At 28.1% G+C, this 14,165-nt stretch overlaps 1 protein-coding gene across 1 annotated transcript; it reads left to right on the forward strand.

The window, feature by feature from the left end:
- Positions 1–1,550: 1,550 nt before the first annotated feature.
- LOC129317153 (polygalacturonase-like) lies at positions 1,551–4,193 on the forward strand. The gene is made up of 4 exons (XM_054961517.1): positions 1,551–1,716; positions 2,292–2,606; positions 3,119–3,637; positions 3,749–4,193. Exons 1-4 carry the CDS (start codon positions 1,591–1,593, stop codon positions 3,968–3,970), a joined length of 1,182 nt encoding a protein of 393 aa, XP_054817492.1. The 5' UTR covers positions 1,551–1,590; the 3' UTR covers positions 3,971–4,193.
- Positions 4,194–14,165: the final 9,972 nt, after the last annotated feature.

Raw genomic sequence — 14,165 nt, forward strand, 5'->3', positions numbered from 1 at the left:
GATTTTCAATTTCAAATAATCCCTGACGCCTTTCTTAGCCACCAAAATTGTATTCTATGCATAAGCATAACATTCCCATCATTTTCAATAATCATATCCACTTCTTCCCTAACTTTAGAAGAAAAATATTTGATAGACAATTGAATAATTATACAAATATTAAAATACTCTAACCATCTTTTTGTTTTTTGTTCAATTACATAGATCTCTCCTCTATTTTGAAAAGTATATTTTAGTTGAAATTATTATCATCATTAAATAATATTCTAAAGAGATTATAAAATAAATTCTATCGAAAAAAATATTATCATAATTCTTATTTACTAATTTACCTCTCATCATGCTAAATCTTTAATTTATCTTTTGACAGCTTGTTTGATATTTGTTAGTTATCTATTTAATATTATTAACAAATTTTAAAAAATTAACTTTTACTTAAAAAATAACAACTTGATCAAAAATTTGGGAATTTTTTCAAAAAAATATTTAAATTTTTTAAATTATAAAATTGACATATTTATGTCATATGCTCAAAATTATATCATTTCACAATAATCTAAAATAATTGATATATATATATATATATATATATTCTATAAATACGTTCTTAACCAACGTATGTATATTTAAAAGATGACTTAATAAATATGTTTAAATGTTTAAAATTATCATAACACTAAAAAATTATAATTATAATACTAATCAACTTTATAATATGATAAAAATTAATCAATTTAAAAATATAAATTTTTTTTTACAAAGATCAGTATTTAAATGATTGTTAAGTAATATTTATCATAGGAAGTGGTATTGTGGTCAAGACATACATTCTACACTGTGATTTAATGGTCAACAAATGGATGGACTAAAGTAAGATCTTAAAATTAGAAGACTGATTTGTGTAACATATGTTTTGATTTCAAGAAAAGTCCATATAGGTTTTTAAAATAAAAAATAGATTTGCGTAATTTAGATTAAATGCATGTGATGTCAGTATATTTTACTTTCATAAAAAATAATGAACATGTCCACACGATAGATTTTCATCTTTTACTCAATCAATTCGAAATTATTACTAATAACAAACACACATTCATTAAATATATCTTAATAAATGCAGTCACTATAATAAACAATTAGAACTTTTCAAGTATAAGATTCTTAACAAAATGTTAAAATAAACGTTCAAGAAATATAATTTTAACATGTTGAACTTTTCTTACATAAATTAATTTACTTATTTCTTTTTTCTTACTCTATTCCCCAAAGGTTTTATAATCATTCAGAAAGAGAATATGCTTTTCTTTAAGATATTTAAAAATAAAGGTCAAATTCAATTCGCAAGAAGTTCTTTGAAAACTTCGCTATCTCTCCGCCACTATAGGCGTTCTCATTCTTAGGCTTTATGGTCATCTTCTTTCCAAGTTAGTGGTCATTAATCAATTAAACCTTTGTGACTATTTGTGGCATTAAATTTTGTGATTATAAATAGTAATCTACCAAATTGGTTTCCATCATGTATATATAAACACGAAACTTCGTTTACAAAAAGGAAATAGGAGAAGTTATAACACAAGGGAAACGATCACAATGAATATGAAATTGAGCATTACCATATGTTCCTTGTCCTTATTTCTGGGTTTCGCCATTATAGCTCAAGCAAAAGACTTCGATATCGCTAGCTACGGTGGAAACCCTAACGGGGATATAACTGATGTAATGCTATGTTATGCTCAAATAATTTTACACACACACGACACGGTTCTACCTTTTATGATCTAGGAAAATATTAATGGTGTGTCGATTAATGAAAGTTTGAATTTAGATTTGGATTTGAACCAAATCTCCCATTTAGGTACACAAAAAATTCATGGATTTGGAAATTCATTCCTTGTAATAATTATTATAATTCCTTTGTAATTTTAAATTTCTTTTATACCCTAGTCATTTAAAATTTTAATGACTTCAAATCTCTGGTTCTTTTTTCCTTTTCACTGTTGATACCTCTATAATTTTACTATCTTTTTTCATTTTTCATTATCATCTCTTATCAATTGAAAAACAAGGGTACATTCACCAGTCCCGATTTTCCATTTTCATTTCAAATTTTAACTTATTTCTCTTCATTTGAAAACTTTTAAACTATCCAATCAAAGGATTTTCATGGATTTGAAATTTGATATTTGAAATACAAGATTTTAAATCTAACATCCAAATCCAATTTTCATCCATCCAGCCCTACCTAATGTTTTTGTTCTTTTACTAACGTTTTTGTATATTTGTTATTGAAGGCTCTCACAAAAGCATGGACTGATGCATGTGCAGCCACTGAGGCTAGTAGAGTATTGGTTGGTTCAGGAACTTACAATTTGAATGCCCTTGATATCAAAGGACCATGCCAGGCTCCTTCTATTGAGATACAAGTTGATGGTGTAATTCAAGCACCAGCAGATCCATCTGCACTAAATGGGGCAAGCCAATGGATTAAAATAGGATATGTGAATGCCTTCACATTATCTGGCACAGGAACTTTTGATGGCCAAGGCGCAGCTGCATGGAAATCAAATGATTGTGCACTAAACCCGAAGTGCAACTGGCCTACCATGGTAAATAACATCGTGATAAGCCTCATATTTACATGCATTTCATTGTATAATAAACTTAGTTTATGCAGTCTTTGGTATTAAAAAGAGCCTCTTATACTAAATTGCCTAAGTGTTGGATTTGCACTACATTAGGGTTATTTTGGGCATAAAAGTTGCTTTTTACTTAAATTCCACTTAATACTTTATCTTATGAAATATTTTGGTCTGTGGAATTAGATTTTATTGATTCTTACTACGTTAAAAGTTATTTGAAAAAGACATTAATACTAGAATACTTGTGAAGGGAATGTGCATTGGTCTTTCATTTGCATTTGCAAGTGAGAGTCGCATTGAATCAAATATTCTTCAATGAGCAAGTTTGTTATTCTTTACTATTTGAAATTACTATATTGCGTGGATCTAATGATTGGAAGAGAAGTGTGATTCAAGATCGACATGGTGGATTGTTTTATCACTAGATAGGTGCATTTCACCAATTACACTAACAAGAGAGTTTCCATTAACTTGAACAGAACTTTGGATTCAACTTCATCAACAATTCTTATATCAGAGGCGTAACTTCAAAAGATAGCAAAAACTTCCATGTCAATGTTCTTTCATGCAACAATATCAACTTTGACGGGTTTAACATCAGTGCACCTGGAGATAGCCCAAACACTGATGGAATCCACATTGGAAGATCAAATGGAGTGAGTGTTGCAAACACCAATATCGCTACTGGAGACGATTGTGTCTCATTAGGCGATGGTAACCAAAACGTAACCGTGTTAAATGTGACTTGTGGACCTGGTCACGGCATTAGTGTTGGAAGCCTTGGAAGATATAATAATGAACAACCTGTTTCAAATGTCAATGTCAAAAATTGCACAATATCTAACACGATGAATGGTGTAAGGATCAAGACATGGCCTGGCACTCCAGGAGCTATTACTATCACTGATATGCATTTTGAAGATATTATCATGAACAATGTCCAAAACCCAGTTATGATAGACCAGGAATATTGCCCATCAAATCAATGCGACAAATCGGTATGTTATCCGTACCTCCTTAATTCATTTCACTTCTCTTTATTCTTTATATCATCAATAACATCTAAGACATTTTTTGCTCTACTGTGGTGTGTGCTTTCAATTGATTAGACTCCATCAAAGATAAAGATAAGCAATGTGACTTTCACGAACATCAGCGGCACATCTCAATCTCAAGATGGAGTAGTTCTCATCTGTAGTAGTGGTGTACCATGTGACAACGTTCAACTTAATAACATTAATCTCACATTTAACGGAGCTGCAGTAACTGCAAAATGTTCCAATGTTAAACCAACAATCACAGGAACGGCACCAGCTTGTGCAGCAGCTTAAGAATTGAACGGTGTCATAAACGCTTTGATCCATTTTTGTTGTTTCTCCTTTTGTTTTCTTCTTGAGATTACATAAGTCATTCCCTTACAAAAGGTGGATGGTAGCTAGTTTTTACCCTCTTGCGTTTGAATAAGAGATCCTGTATCATACACGTAATGGTGTCTTTATATAGCATTAAGTTGTCATCTTCATTTAACCATATAATGGAGATTTACTTTATATATTTTTAAAAGAGAGAATTTTTACCCTTGAATTATTTCACAAGATGCTTGGTTGTTAAAAGAGACCTTTTAATTAATAATATTTACAAAAGCTTCATTGATAATAAAGCACAATGATGTTGTGCAATCCATGAGCAGCACTACAATGAGCCCCTTAGAGAAAATTACAAGAAATATTGATGTCTTCTAAAATTTTGCACCCTTTGACCTAACTATAAAGATTTTGGATTCAAAAAAATTTTAATTATTTTTTTTTAATTTTTAATTTTAAAAATGTTGCACCCTATAGCCTAGGGTCCTAACATTATCACTGGTGCAATCTATATAGTCGACTCCACCTAATAAAATATTAGGAATTCTTGTTGTTGTTGTAATGCTATTTCACATAGAGCATTAGGTATCATAATCTATTTATTATCTTGAAGCAATGTCACCCTTTAAATAATAAATATTAATATTGAGTTTTAACTATAGATATTGACTTTATGTTAAAGAGCATTTAGCTCCTAAAGTATCTATGGAAAGAGTCACTAGCACCCTAGAATATATTAATGTTGAATCATAGGTACACATTTTTTATTCATGGCATCGTGTTTTTGGTATCATATATATATTTTGTCAACTATGTATTTATTAATTAAAAAATAGCCCATCGACCCTAAGCAAAGATTCATTAACAAAGTTGTCATAACTTATATATGTCAATTGTGTTGTGACTTACTAATTTGACATTGGTCAATTAAAAAAATCTCTTAGCCTGCACTAATTGTCAACAGCAAAACATGATTACATGTTTTGGTTAAAATTAAAAAGAGGAGGATAAAAATGGATGTCATCTGGCTTCCCAACTAAGCTCTTATCAGGAAAAAGAAAAAGGTTTGTTAGCTCACACTAATTAATTGTAAATTGATGGTGTTATTATAGATTATTGATGCACATGAAAACTAGATGGATACTGCAAGTGTACGGGTCGCAAATATAGTTAATGGCAAATCAAGATCAATCTCATAGAGAATTAAATAAATTTACAAAGGGGCATTAAATTCCCAATTTTATTTAAGTTAAGGAAGCAAATTATTGTGGTGAGTGATTCAAATGAAAATGTAAAGTGAAAAACTAAGATTTTGAAGCACTTTAAAGTCAAAAAATAATTAAGAAAGCATCCTAGAGTTTTGATCCCACATTTGCTCCATTGTACTTAACTTACCAATTAAATTGATTTTAATTTCAATTTTAAGGGTTGGGACACTAGGATTAATATTGAATATTTTTTGATTATCCAAAATCCTACTTAATTCTAACACAACAATTTCTTGCCAAAATTAGATTAAGAGTATTAAGTTCAAATCCCTTCTAACCACTTAGGTCTTTTAGATACATTCATATCCTAGAGGCAAATTAACTATAATTAATTCTAATCATTCAATTCCAATGGTCCAAATAAAAGTTCCTTTCTCAAGCTCATTTTATTCCTCCAAATTATCACTCAATGGTAGCCAAACATCAAGCAACACAAAGCTAAACTAGAATTAAAACATAAAACATCCATTAGTCATAGAATAATCACACTACTACAAAAATGGAATTTCATAACATGTATTTTATAACAACTAAAAGTGAAACATCACTAAAATGAAAGTTGAAGTACATTAGGTAGCATTTCTTTAATGAAATGCTATCACTTATCAATTATTTTTTATGTACAATTTTCTTAAAAAAATAAGAGGTGGCATTTCCTTCATGAAATGTCACAATTTATTGTTACTAAACAATTTTGTGACATTTCAAAAAGAAATGGCACCGAATAATTATGATAATATTACAAAAAATAATTTTATTTATTATGCTTATTATAATTATTATTATTATATTTATTAATACTGTTGTTATACTTTTATTTTTATTTTTATTATTGATATAACTATTTTTATTTATTAATAATCTAAAAATTATATTTAATTAAGAATTATTTCTACTGTAACTATAATAATTATTAAAATATTACTATTAATATTAGTACCAATTATAGTATAAATTAAGTACTTAACTAGTAATCATTATTAATATATTACAATAAATTAAAACTAAAAATATAATATTTTTTCATAAATAATTTATTTAATTAATCTCAAATGGCATTTTTTTTACTTTAGAAAATGCCATCTAATAATTTTCATTTATTTTATTTAAAGAAATATTATTTTTAATAGTTATTTTATAATAAATATAATATTTATATAATATTTTATTTAATTAATCTTAAGTGCATTTCTGCAAGAAACACCACCTAATGTTATTCATTTAATTTATAAAAAGTATATTTCAAATAATTATTTTGTCATCAATATAATATTTAATAAATATTTTATTTAAATAATTTTATGTGGTGTTTGCTCACAGGAAGCGCACAAAAAGGTTTTAATTTACTTTTATTTGACAGTTAATTATTTTTTTAAAATATGTTTTTCCAATTATTATTTTATAATAAATAATAAATATTGTATTTAATTAATCTTAGGTGGGTTTTCTCCATGGTTTTTATTTATTTTTATTTAATAACTTTGTATTTTAGAATTCATTTTTGATAAATATTTTATATTAAATATAATATTTAATAAATTTTAGGTGGCGTTTTCTTCTTGAGAAAAAGCTGCATAATAGTCTTTATTTTATATAAACATATATTCTGTCTAATATTTATTTTATCATAAATATAATAGTTAATAAATATTTTATTGAATTAAAATGAGGTGGCGTTTGCTGTGACCAAATGCCACCTAATAGATTTCAATAATTTTATATAAAAATATATCATAGGTGGCGTTTCTTGTAAGGAAACTCTACCTAAAGGTTTTCATTTATTTTATATAAAAATGCATATTTTTAATAAATATTTTATAATAAATATAATATTTAATAAATATTTTATTTAATTAAATTTAGATGGAAAAAATGCCACCTAAGTGTTTTAATTTATTTTTATTTGATAGTTAATTATTTTATTTTACAAGAGAGTTGGTGTATTTAGGTGATGAAAACACCACCTCTCTCTTACAGATTAACTTTCATTTGAATTAATATTATTTTTAAATGTATATCTTAAATATTTTCTATCAAATATTAAAAATTAAAAAATTATTTGAATAAGAGATGTGGCATTTTTAGGTGATGGAAATGCCACCTTTATCTTCTAAATTAAATTATTTATCAATGAATATTATTTTTAAAATATTTATATATGTTAAATATTATTTTTTAAATATTAAATATTAAAAACATATTTAAATGAGGAATGTGGCATTTACAGGTGATGAAAATGCCACATCTCTCTTCTTAATTAAATTATTTATTAATTAATATTATTTCTAAAATATTTATATATATATATATAATATTATTTATCAAATATTGAATACTAAAAAATTATTTAAATTAAGAGGGTGGTGTTTTTAGTGATAGCAATGCCACCTTTATCTTATAAATTAAATTTTTATTCATTAATTTATTTTTAAAATATATAATTTTTAAGTATTAGTTATTAAATATTAATTATTAAAAAATTATTTAAATGAGGGAGATGGCATTTCTAGGTGATGAAAACACCATCTCTCTCTTTATAATTAATTTTTCAATTAATTATTTTAATTTTAAAAAATTAGAGAGGTGGCATTTCCATCGCTATGATTTTTTAATTACTTTTAAAAATTAGAGATAATTTTTAAATCTTCTTGAAATTTTCAAACCCTAATCTCTTTTTCTTGATCATTCTCTCCATCCAATCGCTTGTTCTTGCAACCCACGAGTTAACTACTTTCTAATTCTTGAAGTTGCTCTTGCTGTCTTTTCTAGTTGAGGTCGCTCGTATAAGTACATTAATAATATGTTTTTTTTTTATTTTTCTTACCTTTTATCTACCTACCCATATATATGTTTATTTGGATCTTTACAATTATGCTTTTATTTCTGTTTAGTTGATAATTTCTCTTTTCACTCTTGAAGGTTTGTTCTTTTAATTGCTAACACGCATATCTGTTTGTGAACCAATTCTCTAACTATAAAGTTTTATTGAGATCTAGGGAATAGACAGTAAGATCTTTAATCTTCATACTTTCAATGATAAATGGCTTAGTTTTGTCAAGTTTTGGACTTTTAAGAAAGTAGTGATGATAATCTCTATTAATCATTGAGGAAAAAACTTATTTTTAATTTAGTATTTGCCTACTTTTTCTAGTATGTATCTATTCAATATTGAAGGACAGCCAAAAGTTGTGTGGCCAATGATAGCTTGTCATTTTTTTCATATTTTTGTATAAATTGTTTTAGTTATTTTATATTTAATCTCTGTTAAACATTAGTCATAATTTTTTTAAATTTTTTATTTATTTATTTTTGTTGTAGGTATTGTTTTTTACAACTATATTGCAAAAATTACTAATAAACCTTATTATATCTCTTTGCTAAGATTTAATTTATGTTTTTTCTTTATCCTTGATTTTTTATGACCTTACTAAATTTATCGAAGTTTTGTATAGTATGAAGTTAATTTTTTTTTTGTCAGTGGTATCAATAAAGTTTATTGTATAAATTAATTGTATAATTACTAAAAAAATTATGCATATAAATTGATGGATATATTAAGAGATCACACACAAAGATATTAAAAAGTGGTGCTTTCTAATTTAAAAAAAAAAGGAGATAGGTGGTATTTTATTTTATTTTTTAAAATGAGTAGAAACGCCACCTCTCTTTTCCTTTATTGTTCAAAAGTAAGTATGTTGCTAGCTTCTTGTGGCATTTTATTAATTAATGAAATACCATCTAAGATCTAAGATAGCATGAAATCTTATAACATTTTATAAATGCCACGAAATAAAAATTTTAAACTCCACCAACGCCCATTTATATAGTAGTGTCAGTAAATTAAAATACAACTGGAGAAAATGAGTTCATAGGACTCTATAGTATCAAGTTTCAGCCACACAAAGCTAAATACAATCCCCAAAATAGGTCATAATCAAATACAAAGGAGAAAAAAAAGAGAAGAGTTAAGGAAAACTCAATGAAAATGCAGATGGTGACGAGTAATTTTGCTCTCAAGCTTCAAAATTTTTCCAAGTTCTCCAAAATCACCCCTGGACCTTTAACAAACGTAAAAAATGAAGCCCCCATCAAAAAATTCTACTTTCCCACTTTTATTAGACAAAAAAATTAAAACTGTGCATTTAGGTGTGAAATCCACTATAGCAGGCTATGTTTTTGGTTCAGAATTTACTTTATAACACTAACCTGCTATAGCGGCTGTTATATATAGCAACTGATCATTAAAATATAATCTATTTATTAAAATCATCATATTTTTCTTCCCCTATATCTTCTAAGCTTTTACAAAGGCTCCTAAATTAAAATGACTCAAATTACTCTAAAATAAATCAAAACACAATATTTAGAAGACAAGCTAACTAACACCAAAATAAATACTAAATACAAGACAATTAACCAAAAATAACTAGATAACTCTCCAATTAACTAATAAAACTCCTCAACATACATGAAAATATAAAGAGTCATCAATTATATATGTCTGTCTTAGATAGTTATATGGCTGATTGAAGAATATATATAGCCAAAAATAATATGGATAGATATAACCTATAAAAGTAGCCGTTGATCATTAGCACAAAGTAACAGTTTTTTTTTTTTTCCAACTTATGATAACCTAGTTGTTAAGTCATGTGACATACATAATGAAACATGTTTTAGTATAAAAATTAGATGCTAGTTATTAAAAATTATTAAATTTTAGATATGAATTACTCTTGTCAGATTGTAGTCCACCTTGATGAATTAGATCATATAAGCAAAAGTCCAAATCAAATAGTGATTAATTAAAGTTGGGTGAAATATATTATTTAAATAATTTAATTATAATTATGGGTTGTAGGAGGTTACTACATATTTGGAGGGAGAAACTATAATTTTGTTTTTCAAAACTATGTAATTGCCTATATATGGGAATTTGATCTAGCATTTGGGATATATGTTCAAACTTATTCACTACAAAAGATTATTAAAATGGAGATTGAAATTAGAGATAAACTAATTATCATCTCTAATAAAGATGGAATCCAAAGCTAATTATAATTTTAGAGATGGATTTGATTTAAAAATATTTTAAAATATAGATACAGATTTATAGATGGATTATATACATCTCTAAACAAATGTCTATAGATCCATCTCATATTCTATCATTAATCATTAAAAATTTAATTTTAAAAAAATAAAAATGTTAGATATGAGTTTAGAGATGAATAAATTTTATCTTATACTAGTCATCTCCAAATCCATCTCTAATATTGATTTTACAATTTTTATAATTTAAAGACTGAATTTGAGACAATTGTTTTTATGAATTGACAATGAGATTGCAGGAGAGATTGTCAATCATGGAAAGGCAAGCATGACAATTTAGCTATATTTATTGATAAACTATCCTGAAAATTTAGCTATATATTGTAACATTCTAGATTTTGATTCCTAGTATAAATGGACTAATCAAGGTTAATTAGATAAAATTGAGTATTAATTAATGTGAAGATGGTTTGGAATGGCTAATGGGCCTATTGAATTTATTTACAAACTTTGGATTGGGTCCGGAGGTGTTTTGAGGAGCACACTTCAAGCTTGCCATTCTATGCCATCTACTTTAAGGAATGGCCAAATATTAGACTTAAGTGTTCGAGTCTGGTGTTTGAAAAATATAGGAAGAAAACATGAAATAGAGAGAGAGCAACAGAGGGAGCATTTTTGGGCTACTATGGCTTGATCATCTAGAGTCTTGAACGTGATTTGAGCTTGTTTTCATGCAGGTAAGTCTTCCCTACTTCTTCTTCTCTCTACACAAATTTGATGTACGTAGATATAGGATTGGAAGATGATTATTTTCAGACCTAGGGCTATGGGTCTGAACCCATTGGTGCTAATGAAATTAATGAGGGTTATTTAAATATTCTACACTTAGTTTAGAAATTTTTACATGGTTGTGAGCTTGAGTTATCCATTTTGGACAAACCCTAAACCCCTTAAGGGTGACCTTGGATTGTTAAGCATTATATTAGTGATCATTCAAGCTAATGGGTGCTAAATGAAGTTGATGGAAATTAATAAACTCATTGGATGTAGGTTTAAATTGCAATTAGGAAATTTGGTTATTAAAATATGAGTCTAGAAGTTGGAAGTAGTTATTTTAGTGATTATTAACGAAAGTTGTTATTACTATAGTTGTAGACTAGCCTTGCAAATACTACAACAGATCTGACCATAAAGGACAGTTGATTTTCACAATAAAGGATGGTTGACAACGGTCCTCGATTTGGCCATCCTCTATTACTAAGACATATAGGATGGTTATGAAACAGTCCTATATTAAAGATAAATAGAGGACAGCTTTTACATAACAATCTTATATAACATTCGAATTTTGGTCAAAATTGAAAATCGATAGGCCTTAGAGGATGGTTATATTACATAACCGTCCTATATTTATTGTATGAAGAATGTAACATACTCTATACAATAAATATAGACGGTTATGTAATATGACTGTTCTCTAATATCATTTTTTAATAGGGTTGGTTGCTTTTCCAACAGCTCTCCTGCAATACAAAAATATATATACTCAATAATACTCCAGAATAACCCAAAAGATGCACCCTACTCAATTGAAAACTATAATATTTACAATTTAATTACTCAAAAGTATTGAATTTAAAATTCAGTGATATAAATCAATCAATTTGAACTAAAATACCAATCCCTAAAATATATCTAAACTATATATTAACAACTAAACTAATCTATTCCTAGACTAACTATATATTATCACCTTATATTGGATGTGACCCACTTTTCATATACATATTCACTCCACTCTTTGAGGACTTCATAATTTGGGTATCATTGAAACGAGGTGTAGCACAATCTAAATAGTACTGCAACATACATAAAAATGAAGTTAATTGATGACAATTAATATTCATTATAATATAAAAAATATATTACACAAATTATAGATACCGTGAGGGGGATTGAAGGCTGCCCATGAGTGATGATGTCTTTAGTATACCTCATCACATAGTAGTCATAATCATGACTATTGTCAATTTGTCAAGGGCACTACATGAAGAAAACCATAAATATATATGTTATTGACATTCAAAAATGAAAACAATTGAGTAATTGGTAGTAATTTAATGATACATGTATTACATTCCATTCAATGGCATCCTTGTATTTCTTGAATGATCTCTTGTTTAGAAGATTTACATCGATGCGATATAGCACAATAGCCTTAATATACGAAAGACAAACATATTAGAAATGTATAATTTTAGAAACAAATAAAATATTAGTTACTAAATATACTTTCCTATTAAATAACCCTATCATATCCGGTCAGTTAGTTGGATTCCCACCATGAGGAGCTGAATCTAAATAGTATACCTTTGGAGCTTTAAGATCTACTGGCTCAATCACAATAAGCATCCAATGTCCCCTAGGAGAATTGGACAATGTATGTTATAATTGGAATTTGAGAAAGACAATAAAATCCAATCAAGGTTTTAGAAAACCAAGTAACTAATCCATTATGATAAGGAATTAAAAATAACATCCCCTTTGAAGCTGATGTTTCCTTGAAGTACGTGGTCAATGTCTGAGATTGCTATTATAAACACTTATCCTTCTGACCGCCTTCAAAACTTAGGAACTCATAGGAATTAACAAACACGAACCTTGATCCTAAGTTACAAGGAATGATGAAGGTATCATACAAGTACCTGAATGAAGAAATTGATAGAAGTAAATATGAATAAAAACAACATCTAGATATATGAATGGGAAGAGTAATTAAGTACCTCATATAAATGTTCATTGGGCTATGGATGACGCATCAGGACGATATTGACAATATTAAAGTCAATAATCTCACTGACCTCTTTTCGATACATGTTGTCATTTAGTAGTACAAACTATGCCACCTATTCTTGGCCAATCACGCATACTTTGCCAACATATTTTGATTTATCTTTGGCAAAGGAGGAGCAATATCCACTGGTGCTGGCTTGGAGTTCGATTATTTCTCGATCTTTAATAGGTGATCTGATTGTCTGGGAGGGTCATTCCCCTTGGACTAAGTGCCAATTAACATTAATTATTAGAAATTAAATTTTAATTAACTGTAACTTGAATTTGAATTAAGATAGTGCAAATTAATGGCACACCTGTGGTGGAGTTTCTTCTACTCCCAACCAAATGAGATGCTTGGGCTATACAATATAAGAGCCAACCGCGTCTGTTATAATTTTTAACTCAATTTTGTTTGAGCAGCTTGTAATTGGCATAATTAGGCTTGATAATCAACCCTTTGACCCACCCCTCGAGCACAGGCTTATTGTGAACTTGTTGCCCTGAGATATTGTACATTTTTCCTGTGGCAACTCTATGTCTACTTGGGCTATTGGCCAGGAACGAACACTCAGCCTTGCCCTGAACATAAAAGAAATATAAGTTAATAAGGAAATAATAATTGTGAACTGTAATTAAGAAAGTAAAATAATTTAAATACCTCAAGGAGGTCACGAGGAGAAGGTTGCAGCACGGTGCAGCTATCTTTTTAAGTATGGACAAGCTCCGAGGTTGACTTTCCAAGTCTATGGGTCTTCATTATTATCACTATAAATTCTTCTTGCTGTGCTATTCGTGCTTTCAATGCCTCAAGCTCAGTATCGACATCCTTGTTTAGAGCCTTCTTTTCACCCACAATTTATTTTCTGGTGACACCTATGCTGACACCCCTAACACGACCAGGGTGATCTTTATTGCCTAATGCCTTCTCTAAGATATCTTCATTTTCTAGAAGCCCACCTCTAGAGACTTCCTTTGAGAGGGCACTCTATAAAAGATATATATATATA

The sequence above is a fragment of the Prosopis cineraria genome, unplaced genomic scaffold (genome assembly GCF_029017545.1).
Source record: "Prosopis cineraria cultivar Desert tree isolate PC_DT_omini unplaced genomic scaffold, ASM2901754v1 PC8, whole genome shotgun sequence".
Taxonomy (NCBI): domain Eukaryota; kingdom Viridiplantae; phylum Streptophyta; class Magnoliopsida; order Fabales; family Fabaceae; genus Prosopis; species Prosopis cineraria.

What these genes read in the sequence shown, in the direction of transcription:
- LOC129317153 (XM_054961517.1), top strand. Translation starts at nt 1,591, where the DNA reads ATGAATATGAAATTGAGCATTACCATATGTTCCTTGTCCTTATTTCTG. An exon ending in CTAACGGGGATATAACTGAT is followed by an intron (nt 1,717 to 2,291) that starts GTAATGCTATGT and finishes TTGTTATTGAAG; the next exon opens with GCTCTCACAAAAGCATGGAC. An exon ending in AGTGCAACTGGCCTACCATG is followed by an intron (nt 2,607 to 3,118) that starts GTAAATAACATC and finishes TAACTTGAACAG; the next exon opens with AACTTTGGATTCAACTTCAT.